General features: G+C 40.5%; 3 protein-coding genes across 6 annotated transcripts in view; 1 reads left to right on the top strand and 2 right to left on the bottom strand.

Moving 5' to 3' along the window:
• nphp4 (nephronophthisis 4) overlaps window positions 1–8,295 on the bottom strand; it is a 166,763-nt gene extending 158,468 nt beyond the window's left edge. For 2 of the 3 annotated variants that reach the window (XM_037103458.1, XM_037103459.1), the window contains exons 1-2: window positions 7,953–8,294; window positions 7,226–7,360 (exon numbers count right to left, since the gene is read on the bottom strand). In XM_037103458.1, the coding sequence (XP_036959353.1) occupies window positions 7,226–7,360; window positions 7,953–8,129 (312 nt within the window). In that variant the 5' untranslated portion in view covers window positions 8,130–8,294. Of the gene's footprint in view, window positions 1–7,225; window positions 7,361–7,952 lie in introns of all 3 variants that reach the window. The other variant, XR_005075959.1, reaches the window with a different exon arrangement.
• Window positions 8,296–9,566: 1,271 nt separating this feature from the next.
• On the top strand, window positions 9,567–15,176 carry dffb (DNA fragmentation factor, beta polypeptide (caspase-activated DNase)). 2 transcript variants are annotated; one of them, XM_037103461.1, is made up of 7 exons: window positions 9,567–9,754; window positions 10,873–11,068; window positions 11,141–11,326; window positions 12,698–12,777; window positions 12,856–13,029; window positions 13,291–13,391; window positions 13,507–15,176. In XM_037103461.1, the coding sequence occupies exons 1-7, from the start codon at window positions 9,632–9,634 to the stop codon at window positions 13,754–13,756; spliced, it is 1,110 nt and encodes a 369-aa protein (XP_036959356.1). In that variant the 5' UTR covers window positions 9,567–9,631; the 3' UTR covers window positions 13,757–15,176. The 2 variants fall into 2 exon arrangements, with proteins under 2 accessions (XP_036959356.1, XP_036959357.1); XM_037103462.1 differs by having other exon boundaries at window positions 9,569–9,754; window positions 10,873–11,002.
• c7h1orf174 (chromosome 7 C1orf174 homolog) lies at window positions 13,999–17,757 on the bottom strand. Its single transcript, XM_037103464.1, has 4 exons — window positions 17,587–17,757; window positions 16,536–16,607; window positions 16,052–16,423; window positions 13,999–15,751 (listed from the first exon to the last, which is right to left on the bottom strand). Exons 1-4 carry the CDS (start codon window positions 17,596–17,598, stop codon window positions 15,596–15,598), a joined length of 612 nt encoding a protein of 203 aa, XP_036959359.1. The 5' UTR covers window positions 17,599–17,757; the 3' UTR covers window positions 13,999–15,595.
• Window positions 17,758–19,294: the final 1,537 nt, after the last annotated feature.

Below are 19,294 nucleotides of genomic sequence, written 5' to 3'. Positions count from 1 at the left end.
TGGCCTTTTCTCCAAAGCCCAGCTGTCGGCCTGATAATGTTGCACATATGAGAAGAAACCACTGGCTCCCTGTGAAGGCAGGGAGTTCAGATGGAGTGATCACAGTGAGAGACAATGCAGAAAGATGCACATTTTTCTCTGCCTCCTCCAGTTTCTCAACTCCTTCATCTGTGCTGTCTGTAGCACAACATTGCCCTCTACTGGCCACAGCTTACACTTGCTTAGACTGAGTATAACATGGAGAGCCACCCTGTAGAAATTATCCAAACAGCTGTCAAACAATCTGAGTCATGATGTGAGAAAACTAGCAACTGGGGAGAAAGTGTAAGTTTATTCTGAGTGATCTGGGACGTACTGGACTTTGTGCCAGAATAAAGACACTAAAAGACAAAAACGGGACATTATTCATAAGCTGTGGATTCACTTTGGTTTACTTAAAGCTATTTTAAAAAGGAACACTACACGGCTTCCCCTGAGTATCAAAAAGCATTTAAAACAAATTCTCAGTAGGATTTCCCCTGCTTGGGCTATACTAGATGCATCCAAGACATAAAAGCTGCAAAATCCATCATAGCAGTGACAAACCTACGAAACTGTCCTGAAATGTGGAATCTACGTTCAAAACGAAAGGCCAACATGAAAGACTTGACAACTCAGAAACAGCCTGTACAGTGGCAGCGCACAAAAAGCAACAGATGCCGACATGAACAAGATGTCTTGCGTCCGCTGGGGGAGCAAGAAACACGGAGACAAAGCAATGGATTTAGTAAGAGCTCTCTCTTTCTCCCTTTAATCACTTTGCATCTTTGCTTTTCACATGATATTAAAACCAATCCATCATGGCTGACTTGGGGGGAGGTGGGAGCCTTGCAATTTTCACTGCGCTCCTGTAACTCAGGAGAGGATCCCCCCTCTGACATTATTTGGATATCAAACAGCAATTTGCCACTCATAAACACCAGCATGAATGTGAGTGCATCGGGCCAAATCCAATAAAAAAGCTGGTGCAGCTCTCGCGGCACGACACAGAGAGGGCCAGGCCCACTTTATCATCCTGATAGGATATGATGTGGTTTATATTATTACCCTGGATGGATAATGGGATTAGGATGCTTATTGGGATACCAAGTGGGTTTTTATACAGGCTATGACTATAATGTTGGATCAAAGTAAGGCCGTACGCTGTGAGAGATTGTTTGATCAAAAGAACATCAGGCAAAAAGGGACAGAAAACAGATGGTGACAAAACTGGAAATCAGAATGTGCCATAGCTGTGACTCATTGGTGCCTCTGTAAAAAAAAAAAAAAAGGACTTATGCAACGCTCTGCATTTATCAGCCAGCTACAGCTCACGGTATTCTTTCCATTAAAAAGACTTTCTCAAAACAGCTTGTACAACAGCTCACACTGTAAGCAGATCAGGCAGATCCTCGGCATTGCGAGCAACGGAGGAGCTCAGCGACGCAATCATAAAAACAGTGGGTGACTGGTCGCCAACCAGGATGTACACAGACCTTCAGATGTTTGATTGAGAGAGAACACAGACATCCAGCTGCTCCACATATATCTGTTCAAAAAGTAACAGAATGACTTGGAAGAGATGGTAAACATGATGCTGGGAGACACATTTTCAAGTGATAAGACTACATAGAGGTACACAGATGATGATGAGTTTCACAAGAAACTCCTCTGGCAGGCAGTCAGACTGCATCTTTCAACTGGTTCAAAGTTCAAGTCATGCCATAGCAGGAATGCCTCAAGTGTTGTCTTGTACAAGAAGAGGCCATAGAAACCTCCAAAAGCATGGCTGCTGTTCTGTATTTCGCCCAGACTTCTGGCTTTCCATTATCACAGAAAGGGGTAAGAGACCAGAAGGGACAAATATTTGCTGCCGGATGTTGTGTTCAGTCAAACTGAAGGGCAAGTCCCCAACAACGCCTGGATGGAAAGATTGCTGCCAAATGTGGAGCGGGGGCAGTAAAAGCCTTATTTGTTTCCTCATTCTTCCTCTTTTGCTGCACAGGTGTGAAATGCTGATTTTTTTTTTTCTACTTTTTTACTGACATTTCATGTCTCTCCACTATGTAATTTCAAAACACTTTGTGTTGACTATTTCAGATCCCTGCTTTCATTTGTTAAATCTAAGGAAAGTGGAGGATACTAATAGAAGCCGTCACTGGTTTTGAGGGCTCTTTTAGGATGCACTAGATGACTTTCTGCCATTTGTCCTGTTTCCTGAGAACCCAAAGGAATCATTGCTACCAGTATAGGGCTGCAACCAGGACCAGAAGGGCGCACTAGTTTTCAGTATTTTACCTTTTATACCTCAGCAGTGTATCACAACCTGGCATGGCATGTGTGAAATCATAAGATCTCGTATGGTTGCTTGTGTTAAGACATTTAACATTTGCAAAGCTTCTTTTACTTTGTGGAAAAAAACATTTTTTCTCTTAGGCAAAATATCAAAAATGTTTTGTTTTCATATCTCAGGTATTATGTTGCCAGTTGTTTCAAAAGAAATTATAACGATACCCATTGGATCAATCTAAAAAGTTGTTGCTGCTTCTTTAAGCACTGTTAATCACTTTTCACATTATTACACAGAAAAAACTCAACTGCATACATTATATCACTGGAGTCAATACAGCAGTGTCCATACAGCAGCTGAAAAAACTAAAAGAATGGTGTCAACTTTGTCCATGATTTTACCATTTAGAACGAAATACCTCTTGACAACATTGTGACAAGATGTTTCTGCTCTTGCAGGCTCAAGTCTTACCTTTTTTTTAATTTTTCTTCGTTACAACAAGTATTGGCATAACGGCCGAGACTGAGCTGACAGAATAAAAAATATGAGAAAATCGATCAATCATGGCTTAATACCTACTGAAACAAGACTTAGACTAGTTCTGCGATGTCTTGACCAGTGTCCTGATGTACTTCTTTCTCTTAACACTAATTTTTAGAGGTTGTGTGGTGCCATGGGTTTGCCCAGTTAGATATCATATCCTCACGTCTGACTAGAAAAGGACCAGTTTGCACAGTGACATGTCAAGGATAGTTTGAGGCCAAGAATTTTAGCTTAACCTACTGTACAAGCCACTACATCAGCATGGATATGACAGACCTGAGGGGCGCCGAGCTAAACAAAAGAAGCTCTTTCAAGCTGAATGGATACTATGATGAAAATGAGATTTGTGGCGCATTTCAATATCAGTGTAGTATATTTTGTCTTTTGTGTCTCAAGACCTCTGTAGCTACAGCATGTTCTTTAGCATTTTCAAGAAGTAATTGGATATTTCATCATCAAAGCACATCTTTCAAAGAGTACATCACACAGTTTGACCTCAAAAATGGTTTCTTTGTTCCCTTTATCTAATGATGATTACAGAGGAGAAAAGGCTCAAAGAACAATGGTTGGGGAAAGTAAAGAAATTTAAAAAATGCAACAAAGTCAGACAGTGGACTTCTGCCTAAATCAAACGTCACATTTAACTGAAACTTCAGGCCAACTTCACATAGACTCACAGAGAAAAGTTTATTACAGTAACAATCCCCATTTAATAAACCAGTATGTCTTTAGTGTTGTTTCTTCAGGAAGCACAACTGCAGCAGAAATATTACAACTCCCAAAAGAGGACATTAAATCCCAATAAATACTACAGTGAAAACATGTAACTGCACCAAATTTACCTCCAAACCATAAAAGATTGCCGCCCTATTAAGTATTGTTGCCTCTTGATAATGCAGCCAACAAGCACTGCTCTCAGCAACACAATCTGGGTACAAACAATAACATGATCCTGAAAGTGATGACATGAGGAAACAAAACTAAAATCATCACCACATCACAAGAAGAGCTGAGCTTCAGGCTCACAACAAGCAGTTGACTACAAAAGGATTTTGTCAGAAAAGCAACTTCCTACAGCATACAGTTTTTGTTTCTCTTTGATCAAGCAATTAGACAGTTACTTTGTCAATTAATCAGTCATTAGCGTAGGTTATAGAACATCATGCCAATAATAAATAATGTCTGTAGTTAGCTCAATATGATGGTATTAAACAGTTAATGTTTAATGGCTGCAAACCCCTTTCAGATCCTATAATAAACAAGTGTTTGGATTGTGTCACTGGATAAGTGACTTAAAATGATTCATCAATGATGAAAATACACAACAATCAATTTTTTGTCACTTGAAACATTCATGAGCACATTAGTCATTTCAGCATCACATGTATTAACAAGTAATATTAATTAGAAAGAGCAGTTAAGCTCACCACTGTTGAGTGTATGAATATGATAAGTTTTTTCCAACAGTTTGATGATGCTGCAGTAAGAGTAGGTAATGGGGATTCATCTTGTGGATATTGGGAATTAACAGCAGCGTCTACACAAATGATCAAGTTCACAAAAATTAGGAGTGTGCTTAAGTAGGAAGATGTACTGCGTGCATCCTCCATGTCAGAAGGGGTTAAAAACAAACTAAAATGTGATAACACTGAGGTCTAAAAGCCCTCTGACCCAGTTCTGCAAATCTTCAACAAAGCAGCATAACGCACTGAAGACTCTCTGTGAAACCTTGTACAATGAACAAATTGTAACATTTGGTTGGGATGCCTGGCTGCCTGCGCCTGCCTCAGCGTGCTGCACTGTAATTCAGTCTGAGGCAAAATGTGGCCACGGCCAAAGGCTCCACACGACTTAGTTGTGATGTTTGAGGTGATTGATGGATGCAGTTAAGCCAAATGGTCTATTTTGAATTCACTGTGCTTCTCACAGTTTTTGTGTACCTGCTGCAAACAAAACTGGTGCGGGCTCTTAGCGGGGCTGCTGAACCTGTCGATCCTTTAAGTCGAACGTACAATGATTGTGACAGCGAGATGGCACAAATGCTTGTTGTTGTTTACTCATGAGGATGAGCAGAGAACTAATGAGTTGCAGCTGTGAACACATTAAAGAGGGCAGAAATGCTGCTATGAAAACCACCAGAGTTGAAATTACCTGGCACATGCAGATTCACAATCAATCAAATCTTTTCGATCACATCTGTTCAGTGGGAGTTTGACAACTGAGATGAAGAATTGAAATAACAAAACATAACAAATTCCCAACTAAATTTTTCGCCACTGTCATGGTTTTGGGCCATGGTTTAGTTATTTCCTGTTTTATGTTTTTTTCCTGTCGTTGTCTTTGTCTTCTCTTGTCTTTTCAGACTTTTATTCTTTTCACTTGTGTATGATTTGTTAATTAGCCCTTGTGTATTTAAGCCTCTGTGATTTCCTCACTCTTTGACAATTCATCTGTGTTACCATGTCTGTTTGCCAGTTTTTTCCTCATGTTTTACCTGCATTATTGCCTGTGTTCCCTGTGTGATCCTGGCTGGTACTTGGTTTACTTTTGTTCTTGTTGTTTGTTGACTGCCTTTGTTATTTGGACCACAGCTTTAGCTCATTAAAGCTTGCTTTTTAATAGGTCTACCTGCCTTGCGTTGGTGTCCTGTGTTTGGGTCCTTTCATGATAAACCTCGACAGCCACACAACAAGTGAAAGGCACGAACAAGATGCTTTCGTGGTTTAATTAGTCCTTCCAGTTATTACAGAAATGCAAAGCCAAGCAGGACTGCTCCAAGCACACTGACTTCCTCCGTACCACTAAACCTGAACTTTGAAACAAGCGACTCTCTTACCTGCCTAACACAACCTTGGTCCAGTCACAAAGATGTTCTCATTTATCTCTGCTTATTTTAACTCATCTAAAGGGATGAGGAATCAACATAACACTTTGATACTAGAAAAATATTCTGCATCGTTGTTCACTTTCATTTAAACTGGTGCAATCTTCAGCTGAATTCAGCTTTTTACAACTTTGGCCGAGTGGATATGCTCTGCCAGACAAATAGAAACACTCATGCACTGTGTTTGGAGATAGAGAAGTTATCATTTTAGCATGTTTCCTGTTTGTGTACCGAATGTGCTTGACTGACATCTGTCTGACATCTGAAATTAGTACTGTTGCAACTGGTAGGTTGTGATGGCTCTACCTTTAATACATCGGGGCAGATAGGGTCATTGCAGGCAATTTGGCAAATCAGTGAGCAGGACTGCTTTATGGCAATATTGGATTTTTGTCAGACTTTTTCAATAATGTAATAAAATACCACGCCCTTCCACACCTTTTCTGGTATTTCTTTATCTGGATTAGCCTAAACAAAAAAACTCTTTCTATTCATAATCCAATAATTACTGTAATGATTTACATAACTATGTATTTTAATGTATATATATCACGATAGAGCATTACCGCCCATCCCAAGTGGGGTTGTTTGCTCATACTGACGGATGGCTTACAGCTAAATCTGATCAAACCACACCCACACAGTCATGAGGAAAGGTTAACTCCCAGGGTCTTATATTGCAACAATTTATTAATCTCTAAACAGCACAACTCACTAAACACTTGTTGATTTGTAGCAGGTGCCTGATTACCACTTAATCTATTATTTGTTGCATCTCTATGCCTTGTGTTAATTAAAGCAATACAATATAGCTGCAGTCTTAGTGAAGGTACAAAAGCTATATCAAGCTGTATTACAAACAGGTTTTCAATCCAAGGCTGCACAGATATCAACATTATAGGTGTTGGTATGGGTTTAGAGACTTATTCTGTACTAGCACTGCATGCTTTTGTTAAAGGAGGTATTAATAGTTTCTTTATACTGGTATTGAGTTAAAATTCTGGTATCGCGTGACCTTTTAAAACAATGCAAAAATTACTTTTGTACTGCATCATCAGTTTTCTTCAGAAAAATCCTCTGTACTGATCCTCATAAGATGTTGCTTTGCATTAAAATGTGTTCTTCTTCAACATGCAGGGTGAAAAAATGGACAGGATCACTTATAACATGGGGCTGTGGATGCAACTGGAATCAATCAGAGCAGTTTGTAACTTGCCGTGTTTCTGCTGGCAACACTCTCAAGAGCGAAGCAGAACACAGTCCAATCATCACTGCTAATTTAAAGCTTTGAGTGGTGGAGCTTGTGAGTTGGTTTTAATTCAATAATAGCTGTGCTAAATTAATGTAATTCATGCCTGAATGGGCATTGATTTTGCTATATAATCATCAACCCGCTGCTCATCAAAACAACATGAGGAGTTTAAAACACACAGAAAATCACAGCTGCGTGATTTCTTATTTCAGCTGAATGAATGTTGTATTAAATCTACCTCATTGAAGGAGATCTTGCTGTTTTTCATCCTCTGAGGCTGACTCTTCCATGTTTTCCCAAAGAAGTACAGGTGATTTTTATCAAACAGGGTCACACGCAGCTGGTAGGTCACATTTTCGCCCCCTGACACCTCCTGTGGGTAATAAGGGAAGACACCAACAGTAGATTAGTTCATCTTTTATTAAAGATATATCCTAAAATAAATCCTTGAAGTCTTGTAAATGTTTGCCCAACTTCTCTGCAGGCATCCCTCACTTAGTTTACCAACTAACACTGTGTCCACAAAACTCTTTCCAAGGAACAGAGGCAGCCAGCAGCGGGAGAGGGACAGTTGTTCTTGTTTATATGAACTGCGATGGTGTTTGGTGGGTTAAGTGCTACCCGAATTTACAAGAGGTTACATGGCATGTTGCACTGTTTTTAGCAACTGGTCGACGTAATTGACAGGACGACAAAACGCAAGTTGAGCTTCAGTTATGAAAGTTTTAGATGGAATTTCCCTTCAGACGCATTGTGACGTATCATGAAATACAGTAGGGATAGAGGGTGTCACGCTAGGGCTATTTCATGTCGGTGCTACGTAATGACAGCCCGAGTCAGTGGATTCTACTGCACAAATTACAAACTACACTGAATTTCGGTGGAGTATGTCATTTGTTTAACAACTATTAACTGTCTCTAGGTACAATTCTACCGCGCATTTAACGTTAGCTGCGAGCTGTCACCTGCGGGAGGTGAGCTGCGGTGAGCCGGTTGAGGCTGAGCTGGAAGCCAAGGGACTGGGTGAAGTGGCTTTCCACAGCCAGGTGGACTGTCTGACTGGGCGGTGGGACCAACCGGCTCCTCTCAAACACCTCTGTCCAGCCGTCCGCCATGGTTGATACATCTTCTGTCTTCACCATATTCTTTGGTCAACAGTGAAATGATAATTACATTAAATAAAACACGTATGAATGTATAGATGCAGCGTACTACAAAATTATTCATGTGAATATTATCTTCTCTGCCCGTTCAGATTTTCAAAGTCGCGGCCGCCATATTGAAATCGGATTGTACCACTTCAGCGGAGGGGTTAACGGGGTAACTCAATGACTTGACCAAGAGTGTCCATGAGTAAAAAGATTGATAAGAAATAGTCAGAATTGAGCGAACAAAAAATCTGTTGATGCAAGTGATAGCTTAACCCCAAAACTGGACATCTATGCAATATTTTGCAAGCGTTGCCTCTAAACATGTACACCTTTTTATTGGTATTTCCCATCGCGCTGCATCAGTTACTATGGTGATGCTCACGTTGCCATGCAGGTCCCCAGTGAAATCCACGGTTTTCCATCGAAGTGTCAGGCCATCTCAAACTCCACAGTTCAGGCTTATGATAATTAATAATCACTTTGAATAGATAATGAATATTGCTGTTTATATCAATCGTAGTGATATAAGTAGTACAACCCATTATAAGTTTAAATATTTAATCATGTTTGTGGCCGCTTCAAAGTGAAGCGTGAGACAATAGGAAGATAATGTTAAGATCTTATTTGTCATCTAATGGTCCTTGTCCGACTGTCGTGACTCAGAGGAGGTGCAATCAATAGCTGTGTGAAATGGCTGGCCTGGCTGCAGCTGAGAGTGTCCCTATTAGAGACAATCTCCCAAAATGTCAAATTCAGCCAAGGATGGATGAGTATTGCTGTACATGCTCGAAACAGATACTAGAGATGATTCAGGAGATGCCCTTCACACAGTCAAAAAGATAGGAATAAAATATATATTTTTTCAAAGTTGAGGCCATTTCTCATCTCTCGTACAGCATTAGATTCGGGGCACTGTTATATGATTGGTTCCTCCTAGATTTATTTACTCTTGTGGAATTTCTGGTACCTCGACACTTTTCTCACACAAACTTCAGAAAAGATCATTTTTGCCTCCTAGTAGTTCTGTCTTAACATGCAATAACTTGTGGTGTTACCAGCCTGTATTTAGACAAGTACTGAGGTACTCTTCCCTTTCCTGATAGTTTGAACGTCTGCTTTGCTCTAAGATAAAATGGTAGCTTGCATCTACAGCATAGACATGCTGTTTATTCATATAATACTAACAATTAATCATTATCATAATAACACTCTGACTGGGGGGCATTCCTGCCTGCTTAATGAGTAGTAATGTTTTAAACCTTTTATTAATTATGTATTTTAACTTTTTGAATTGGGGCATTTTCACTAGTAATTGATTATTTTATTGTGTGCTACTGTTGTCAAATATCCGAATACTTCCTGCATCACTGTCACACAGTGACAATGGCGGAAGATGAACACTGGGGGGCGGCAGCACCACACCGCTCCGTGTGGACAGCCTGAAGAGGAAGAAGACGGAAGCGGTAGGTACAAACTGAAAACAGAGTTAAACAATGTTTGGACTCTTCAACAAGCAGAAACCTGTGAAAATTAGGGGTTGCGGCGAGAGCAGGAAGTACGGAGTTGCAGCGAAAGATGTGAAAGAACTGCTCAGAAAAGGCTGCAAATTATTACAGGTGAGCCCTTAATTTGTCTTCTGTTTTGTTTCTGACAGACGTTGCCTCCCCGGTTCCGCTTTCTCTCACTCGAGGTTATGATTAAAGAGCTAAGTCAACTCTGTTGGGAAACAAAAGAAACATACAGTTCTTGAATTACAGCAGCTAGCAGCTTTACAAACGAACATTTCAGGGTGCTGTGGACACCTTTTCGGTGTTGCCACGCGTTACTTATGCTGCTACGTAGTATAACATAATAGTAACGCTGTAGGTTTCGTCCTGCCCAGAGTCGTCTTCACCTTGAACAAGATGGCATTGCTAACGTTGTGTTCCTGACACAGTTATTAGCCTGTGAGGTCTATAAGCGTTATCTATGCTCAGGAGCATTACAGCAGAGGCCAGGCAGGAAGCAGCCTACAGATAATTAGAAGAAAAAATATGCATCCATCACAAATGGATCAAAGTTGAAGGGCTCCACGCAGAACATTATCCGGGACCAGTGTTTATAAATGTAACGTTAATGTGCGTAACAACATGTGGCACAGCAGATGTTTTCATTCATAGAGAAGATCATTTTAAACATGTTCCTTCTAAATCAATCATATCATATGACCAAGTGTATTTCAGAGACTGAATTCATCTTCATTAAGACAATGATTAAACTCACTGTACCATAACACAAGATATGTAAGATAAATGTACAAAGCTAATCTGAACAAACTGTATTATAGATACCCTCTGTGGTGTAAGGCAACGTTTAAACTTAAAAGAAGGACAGGCGCTACTAAGGAGAGACATCCAGATGAACATATTTATTCCGTCATCATGGCTCCTGTCTCCAGAGTGTCTGCACATTATGTGAAGAGCATAAAACATGTGTAATGGGAATACAGCTGATAGCAGTCCAGGCCTGTCCATACATCTGGACAGTCCACATCTTTTTGGAAGAAAAAAGAAAGACAGTGCAATTTGGGCCATCTTTTTGTTGGGTTTTAAACATCTTATTGAGTTGAATAGATTTTATTTTTAATATGTCACAAATAATACTGAAGAAAATATTGCATTGCAGTAGTAAATAAGAAGGAAAAATAAGATATTATCCTTAATATTGTTTAATTTTATGTCTCCCTCATTTGCAGTTGCCACTTTCTGGTGCACATGTTTGTTTGTACACTGACGGGACGAACGTGACGGAGGAATTCTTCCAGACTCTGCCGAACAACACTGAACTGGTTCTTCTCTCCAGAGATCAGGCATGGAGCGGAGGAGGTGAATCATACACCACTAGGGAAAAAAAAAAAAAGAAGAAGAGTAGTCTTTCTGACCACAGAGACTGTGAGTGTAAACCTCGATAGTGTTTGTTGTCCATCATTAAAAAAAAATAAAACCCTGTGCCTCTCATTTCAGTTGTGTATGACATCGGTCAGTTACTGAGCACAGGCCTGCACAGCGATGGCCTCATTGAAGCGGCGAGAGGGCTCCTGTCTGATGAGCAGGCTCCGAAGAGGCGGAAAATCCTGACTGACCTGCTGCTGAACCTGGAGGACAGATCAGAGCTGGAGAGCAGAGAGGAGGATGAGGACTGGTTCAAAGGTACAAAGTCCAGTGTGCAGCGAAATGGTGCTGCCACAAAAACACGAAAATGCTCTTTCCTAAGGAGGTCCTTTTCATGTTAGAGCACAATATTTGTTTATGTAAGAGTTAATGTCTAATATGTTGTAATAACATATTTTTAACATTATTATCTATAGATAATAGAACCTATAGAGAAAGGAAAGATACTGCATCATAAAATCGAATAGACAGGGTGAGCAGATTCTACAGTCGTGGTGCTCTTCCTGCAGACTTTACATTGTTTGCCCTCTGCAGCAATACTCGGAAGGCATACTGATCCATCTGCGAAAGGCCAATATTGCCCGTTTATTAGAGCAATATCTGTTGCTCTAATAAACGGGCAATATTGGCCTTTCGCAGATGGATCAGTCGTGTTAATATGAAAAAGTCTGTTTGGTTCCTAGCAAAGTTTATGGTTTCACTGCACTGATATACCGGAATGTTAAATTTAATTCCTAAACTTTGAAATATTCTTCCTCCATTTCATGTATTTGTCACAAGCCTTTGATATCTGCCACAGAAATCCAGTATTGAGAACTTGGAGATGTGTTACCAGCATCTTATCATTTGCACCCGTCAGGCACACCATACTCCACTAGAAGTGATGGCTGAAAGAACCCACTTGCCTCGCCTTCTTCTCTGGTATCTGCTGTGTTCATGAAAACCTCCAGTTGTAATTCTGTCCAAATCCAGTTCACATTGTAATTGGGCAGCTGTGTATGTCTCTCTAAAACCCTCTTCTTTTCATCCGTTTCTGTCACACGCAGAACTGTGAATGTCTTGCAGGAGAAACTGTCTAAAATATACACTGTTATCTGGTGACTCAAAAGTTAAAATAAGCCTGACAGTCCAAACTGTGGCCAGATTTCAGTAAACAAATGGGCTCCCAGTGATTCTCTGGTATCATTCAGTGTCAAGCTGTCAGTGGTCAAAGGCTGAAGCTTTTATTATTAGCCAGTGAAATGAGCAGAGATATTTTTTTTTTTATCCTCCATGATGCATGACACACTGCAGCGCTGAAATAGGATTCAAATCAAAAGAAATGCCAGGCTGGCAGCTGGGTACGGACCAAGATGAGTCAGATGGTGACTTTCAAGACAAGAGATAATCACTAGATGCTCATGAGATTTATTAGACTTGACAATCTTGGATTTGAAAACCACGTGTGGTCGGGTGGATTACTTTTGAATACCTGTTTCTGCACTGAAACCTGGTGATCAAAATCTGTGCATTTAACTGAGATGGTACTGTGAAAATTATTTTCTAATCAGTACAATATGTAGCAGACACTGCAGAAAATTTAGCAGTGAATGATGTGTATACTAAATGTTGAGTGGGGCCTCATTTCAGGTGTTGATACCCGATTCAAGACAAAGTCTGCCTACATGAAGTTCAACTGTGAAAGCAGGATACGAGGCTACATGAAAGAGGTAAAATTTATTTCACTCAAGAGTCCTCGAGTGTCTGGCAGAACATCTGACAGCTTGGTTCACGGTCTCTGTTCTCAGTTGGGTGAAGCCACCAAAAGCATACAGAAGGCTAAAGTCAAGGCAGAGTTTCAGAAAGCATCAGAGTGCCTGGGGGAAATGCTGAAGACCGCGAGGTACAACGGCTGCTACTTCGACAGGACCGAAAAGGAGCCAGATCGCCTCTGTACTCGGGAAGGATGGTTTACCTGCCAGGTATTACAGGAAGAAAGTATACACCAAAGTGTTGATAGGAAAATGTGACACATCTACAAGATCTGAGACAAGAACGCTCTGGCGTCTAGTCACTAACCTCTAACACTGCAGTCAGTTTGTAATCAGTGCTCAGTGTCTGAGGTCAGTTATGTTACTTGTGCACTCCCATATCACCATGATAACTGTCCAGAACTAAAACAGTTTTGTAGTTTGACGTTGAAAGAACTGGATGTGACATTTACCGTGTTGCTGCTTCCTCAGGGATCATTTGACCAGGACATGTGCCCGTCTCTTCACTCCATCAACCCCTACGGCAGCCAGGAGAGCAGGATCATCTTCAGCACGTGGAATCTGGACCACAGGTGGGACGCTTCAGCCGAGTCAAAAAGCATTTCACTGTCACAAGGGGCAAACCTAGCCCGGCTACATGAAGTATTAATTGAAAGAAAATAAAAGGTTTCCTCTTAATGTGTCCAGAATTGAGAAGAAGAGGACGGTCATTCCCGCTCTGCTGGAAGCTCTGCAGAATCACAAGAGCACCAACGTCAACCTGAACTACTTCTACCGCCTGCTGTTCACCAGGGAGAACCTGAAGCTGGTTCACATCGTGTGCCACAAGAAGGGAGCTCACAACCTGCTGTGTGACGCCAAGAAGATTTACAGACAAGCCAGTAACACAGACAAAGGAAGACAGAAGGCTAGAGAGAAGAAGAGGCGCTTGATGTGAATATTTTTAACTAAATTTGTTTTTCAATTGTATGAACTGTGACAACATGAAATCTGTGAATAATTAACTCAGGTCCACTGTAACAAGAGCAGATCCACAACAAATGGACTTCCTGTTTTTACCTCACATGATTTTTCTTTTTTTAACCTGCAATGAATTTTTTGAGCCAGTGCAGCCTGCAGAGCTTGAAGACAGCCTGCCAGCAGTTTGTTAAAACACAATCCATCACACTGAAACAAACCTTTGCAATCATGAAAAACATTTATTTGTTCTTTGCGTTGGCACGACGATGCAAAATACATGAACTGATTACAATGACAGCTTGATGTACGAGGCATTCACTCAGTCGGAAGGTTGCATAGCAGAATATGAAAAAAGCATTTAGCATAAATAAAGGCAGTAAAAAATATATTGAACATTTGATTGGATGATCAAAACAATCAGCTCACTATATACAAAATACTACAAAATGAGAACAGCACAAGTGCAATTACTGCTGAAGTTAGAAGTCTAGATGGCATTTTCAAAGTCAGGTTTAAGTTCTCAATTCAATTACACTGAAGAGTTTTTTCAGTAACCTACCCTCTTTAGTTTGTGTTTTAAATATTACATTTTTTTCATATAAAATTTTCTCACGTTTGCAAATCAGTCTGGGAAAACAGCTGCCATAAAACTGAGCACACAAAGATGTGTCGAGGAGGAATATGAGATACTTGGTGAACGATGGCTCATTCAGCTTCTACAATGAATGTGTGATATTCAAAACTTTCATCATGAAACTGCTCTGACACACTTGTTTCTCATGTTTATATAGTCTGAAGCCAGAACATGAATGCTGTTGCATTTTATAATATCTCATTTGTACATTTGTGTGAAAAATACCTTTTTTTAAAATTACATTAGCTTTTTAAAATTATTGTAAAGGAGACCTATTATGCTTTTTTAATATGTGTTCATACATTTTAAAAGAACTTGCAAGTTAGAATGGTTAAAGTCCACACCAACAGATGCTCCTCTATCCCACAAAAACACTGCTCCTGAAACGCCTCATCAGTACTTACTCAGTGACTTTCTGACATCGCACTATGTCACAGTCAAACATTTGCCTAATTCAGGACTAGTGGCTAGTTTTGTACGCAAGAACTGATTTAGCACAGCTGCTCTGTTGTTGTGGGGGACCTTAAAGAGTCAGGAGGTAAAATAGAGAGTGTTTGATGATGATCCTATGAAAATGAGCACAATATGTCTCCTTAAATACAGCGCTATTTGTCATCTCTCAACGTTCATCTCAGTCTGCAAATGTGGACTGATTTGTCTTATTAAAGTGCTGTGCCAAAACACTCCAGGTAGGACAGATGCTGACTGAACTGGAGGGGCACCGTTGTTACCACAAGTTCAGCAATAAATGAATACAGTTTTATGTGTTTGGACGGTTCTTAGCAAGTCAAAAATGAACAGTTTACTATCAAGAACTTCTTTTCAAAATTGTTAGTATCATAAATTAATTTGGCAAACTTCTGTGGTGCTCAAGTTATTGAGCTGTGTTCACAGCAACAGCTTTAAGGCAGATGCAGTACACCCACATAATGTCAGCTTGTCTGTAAAGGACGGTCGGCTAACTGCAGATTCAGCTGCATTAATTTCATCGGTTACTCACCTCACAGAGTGCAAGTTCATCCCTGGTGAATTGCGAGCATTGTCACACGCGGCTTCTTATTTGTGACTTGTTTTAGCGCTGACTGAATGCAGCCTGTGTAGTTTAATCTGGCTGCTTTTTTTCTTTAGTGCTGAGAAGCACAACTGGGAGTCCAACACAGTCATTAATGCAGTCGCTCCTCACTAAGTGTCCCCTCTGTCGTCGCGCTGCATAGTGTCGCTGCTGCTGCTGCTGCTGCCCACCTCCTCTTCATCGCTGTCCTCTGGGGCGTAGTAATACCGTCTCCTGCCTTGCCTCCGGACGCGGGAAGAAGACGCTGATGGCCTCTGAGGAAAGTCCTGTGGAGTAAAGAAGACAATTGTTTTGTCATTTGTTCAACATAGACATAAACTTCACCAAAACAACACTGCCATATTTAATAACAGTATGACAAAGTGCTTTTTAAAGATGGCAGGTTTCATAAGCCAGCTGGTGTGGATCTCATTTAGATAACCACTACATCAATATCTAGCTGTATGCACCCCTGGCACACTATGGCAGGAGTTGTATCCTAAAATGTTTACCTGTAGCCTAAAATGTCACTCAAAAACATATTTTATACTCTCATAGTCATACTTGCTTAAACCAAAAGGCCTCACCTGTACGGTGTCCAGGTTTCCAAAGAACTGCTCCACAGGAAGAATCTGATTGCTGTCGTCATCTGGGAAGAGGTTTTTGTTGGTTTCCTCACAGTCCATGTCCTCAGGGTCCTGTTTGTCCGAGACGCCGTTCACTCTGCAGTCGTCTACATCCAGTCCCGACCTCAGCTCATTTTCTTTGCCCTCCTGTCCTTCGAGCTCCGGCGACCCCGTACACCTCCTCCTGCCTGCAGACTGGTGGCACTCACAGCTGATGTGGGAGAGTCTCTCCTGAGGACCGTCTGCTTTACTGTGCCCACTGGCCGCCGCGCCGCTGTCTGCTGCCGAGTGCATCTTTGGACTTTTCATACACCTCCTCCTCGAAGAAGAAGCCTGATGACACAGAGTTAATCTTCAACTGACGCTTTCAAGACATACTGTAACAGCAGCTCACAGATGCAAAAAGATACAATCGTCCAGTTTAGAAGGACAAACGTTCACAAACCTTTCTGGAGCTTTTGGCCTCAGAGTTGATCTTTCTCTTTCTGGGCTTCAAGCTGCCTAGTTGACCGGGCATCTGAAAAGCAACAGATGACTGGTTTGTTTAATCTCTTGAGGCAATTATGGCGTTTTAGACAGATGTATTAGATAGATAGATAGATAGATTTATTCATCCCTGAGGAGAAATTAGGTAGGAATTTTTTATTTTTTTATTTTATAAGACATTCTGTAAGATAGTGGTGTTTTGTTTTTGAGAATGTGTCCTTGGGTCATTGGGTCAAAAAAGAAAATGGGTCATTTTTTTTTTTTTTTAACACTGGTGATCACATGACATCTCTGGGGTCTTTTCAGCTGGCAGGGTCATATTTGAGACTTCAACACTGCACATTTTCAGCAACAACTGGTGCAGTGACCACCCACTGACGTTCATGGACGTTTTAAGGACACTTTGAATTCAGACTAAAACAATGAAAACGTCACTTTGTGTTGTTTAGAGTTTACATTGTATTTAAACTCATCACAGCTCTGCGCAGTCGCCCTGAAACGAGCAACTGCGCTCGCCAGACTCCACCCAAAATGTTATCAATTTAACTCCATGTCATTCTTCACCACTTTGCTCCACTGACATTAAATTTGCAACTTTAAGGTGCCTCTAAGCCCTGCCGAATTACAGGTAAAGACAGACAGGCCATATTCTCGCTATTAAGACGATACATTTGGTCCGCTGAAGTAAGTGAGCTTTTGACAGGTGAATGCCATTCGCATCGCGGGGACCTAAAGGCAACACGGAAAGAGGGAGCTACACCCACGGTCGGTCCAAATGACAGTCACATGGTTCAAGACTGTCTACTGCGTTGTCTGTGAACACAATCATACACACTTGAAGGTTACGGAAAAAAAGCCAAGATCTATAAAGCGCTCGCAAAACACTGTCCGCAAATCGACTTCCACATATCGGCTAACAAGCTAATAAGGCTAACACGATAGCTATCAGCCACCGTCAACTTATTGAGGAGCTGCTACTTTCAGTTTAATAGTCTATCTTGTGTACCTACCTTGTGTATCATTTGCCGACGTGGCGCTTCTGTTTTCCAGCGACCCTGGTATTAAGAGTGTCAACGATATTTTCCGTTATTAGCCTTCAGGTAAATCGGTGTCGGCTAGCTACTAACGACATCTGTAATTCAGCGATAGACGACGTCATGACCTCACTGAATTTATTTCCTGTTGCCGAGGTTCAGTCGGAGGTCAGAGATCTCCGCCTGCACCGCAATACGTCAGTTAGATACATCCGACTGTTCATCAGCGTTCACTATATGTCTTTAACTGTACAGTTAGAAAAAAAACTTTACAGTTATAAAAGTCATAATCCTAATCGACTGCCCAGTTTTATTTTGAAGGCACACTCACCTTTTTCCGCCTCTACGCGCGGTTAGCTCGTGTGTTAGCTCGTCAGGTGGACTTTCATCCGTCTTCTCAATGATACGCGATGAGAGGTCGACAACAAACGTCGCTTTTGTCAGTATGTGGAGATGTTTTTTTTTTTTTTGTTTAGGTCGACCTCTGATTTTCTACGTCTCCGAGTGGTTTTGGTTTAACTGGGTCGTGTGAGGTGACAGAGGAATTCACGACGTTGTCCACAGGAGGGCGCTAAAGACTATATAATGCTGCCTCCTCTGTGCGCTTGTGTGACTTCCTGATGACTTAATGACGTCTTCATATTTGAGGATCGCTTGTGAAGGGCTTGTCTCTGATGCCACTCTCTCTTTAATTTAGCCTATTTATGACCTACTTTAAGTTGGGTTTTCCTGTTGTTCCACCTGTTGACGCCTATAAAACTGCTGGGGTTTTTGTGGGTTTTTTTTTTTGTTTTCTAAATATATATATCTATATTCAACAAGGAATTGTACTGTTTCCTCATAACACGCTGGGATGTAATAGTTTGGAAGAGGTATGAAGTGTGCCCTTTAATGGGGAGGCAGAAGTCACAGTAAGACTACTTAATAAATCATTTTTTTAATATAAATTCAAAGAAGATAATCATGCCAGCTTTTACTTGTACGAATCACTTCTGAACCAACGAGAAAGATGTTCTTTTCTCTAAATATGTTTTCTTTAGTATATAATAAGGACTATGAAAACTAAAAATACTAAAAATAAAGTTTTTAAAAGTCAGTTGTTTGATTGTGTCCTTTATTTCTGAATGACTATTGTTGTGTTTTACATGTGTGATTATCATTTCTGATCATGCAGCCTTATATTTTCTGATCGCGTACACTCACATGATTTGTGTATTTAATTACTTTTACACTTTCAATCTAATCTTATTGCATTATGTTTGATTTAAAGTGTCATATTTTTTGGGTCGACCTTAATAAATGAGGTAAGTTAGTCTGATTAAATGAGATTATTGCAGACTTATAAACGTGTTTATCCAGTTACTCCATATAAAGTCAATGTGAACCTCTAAATAACATATTGTGTTTATTATTATTATTATTATTATTATTATTATTATTATTATTATTATTATTAATAATAATAATAATAATAATAATAATAATAATAATAATATTCATACATAATAGTACCCAACGTGACGTGACAGGAACATTTGCCAACTGATGTGACCCTTTACTTTGAGACCTTTTGGTGTAGGGTGCAGTTAGAATACTTGAAGTCAACGTTATAGACAATTTTTCGAAGTGCGTAATATTGTTTTAATGCAACACACTGAAGTGGTGGACACCTGGTGTGTGTGAG

The sequence above is a fragment of the Acanthopagrus latus genome, chromosome 7 (genome assembly GCF_904848185.1).
Source record: "Acanthopagrus latus isolate v.2019 chromosome 7, fAcaLat1.1, whole genome shotgun sequence".
NCBI classification, from domain to species: Eukaryota; Metazoa; Chordata; class Actinopteri; order Spariformes; family Sparidae; genus Acanthopagrus; species Acanthopagrus latus.
The sequence above is the reverse complement of the archived record's forward strand: the minus strand, read 5'-3'. Positions and strand labels throughout refer to the sequence as shown.

Bases quoted from the DNA above. Each gene is read 5' to 3' on its own strand.
- dffb (XM_037103461.1), top strand. From the start codon at position 9,632: ATGTTTGGACTCTTCAACAAGCAGAAACCTGTGAAAATTAGGGGTTGC. The intron at 11,327-12,697 runs GTACAAAGTCCA...GCCTCATTTCAG, and splicing joins GGATGAGGACTGGTTCAAAG to GTGTTGATACCCGATTCAAG. The intron at 13,030-13,290 runs GTATTACAGGAA...CTGCTTCCTCAG, and splicing joins AAGGATGGTTTACCTGCCAG to GGATCATTTGACCAGGACAT.
- c7h1orf174 (XM_037103464.1), bottom strand. The intron at 16,424-16,535 runs GTTTGTGAACGT...CTGTGTCATCAG, and splicing joins AGGCCAAAAGCTCCAGAAAG to GCTTCTTCTTCGAGGAGGAG. The intron at 15,752-16,051 runs GTGAGGCCTTTT...TTTACTCCACAG, and splicing joins GAAACCTGGACACCGTACAG to GACTTTCCTCAGAGGCCATC.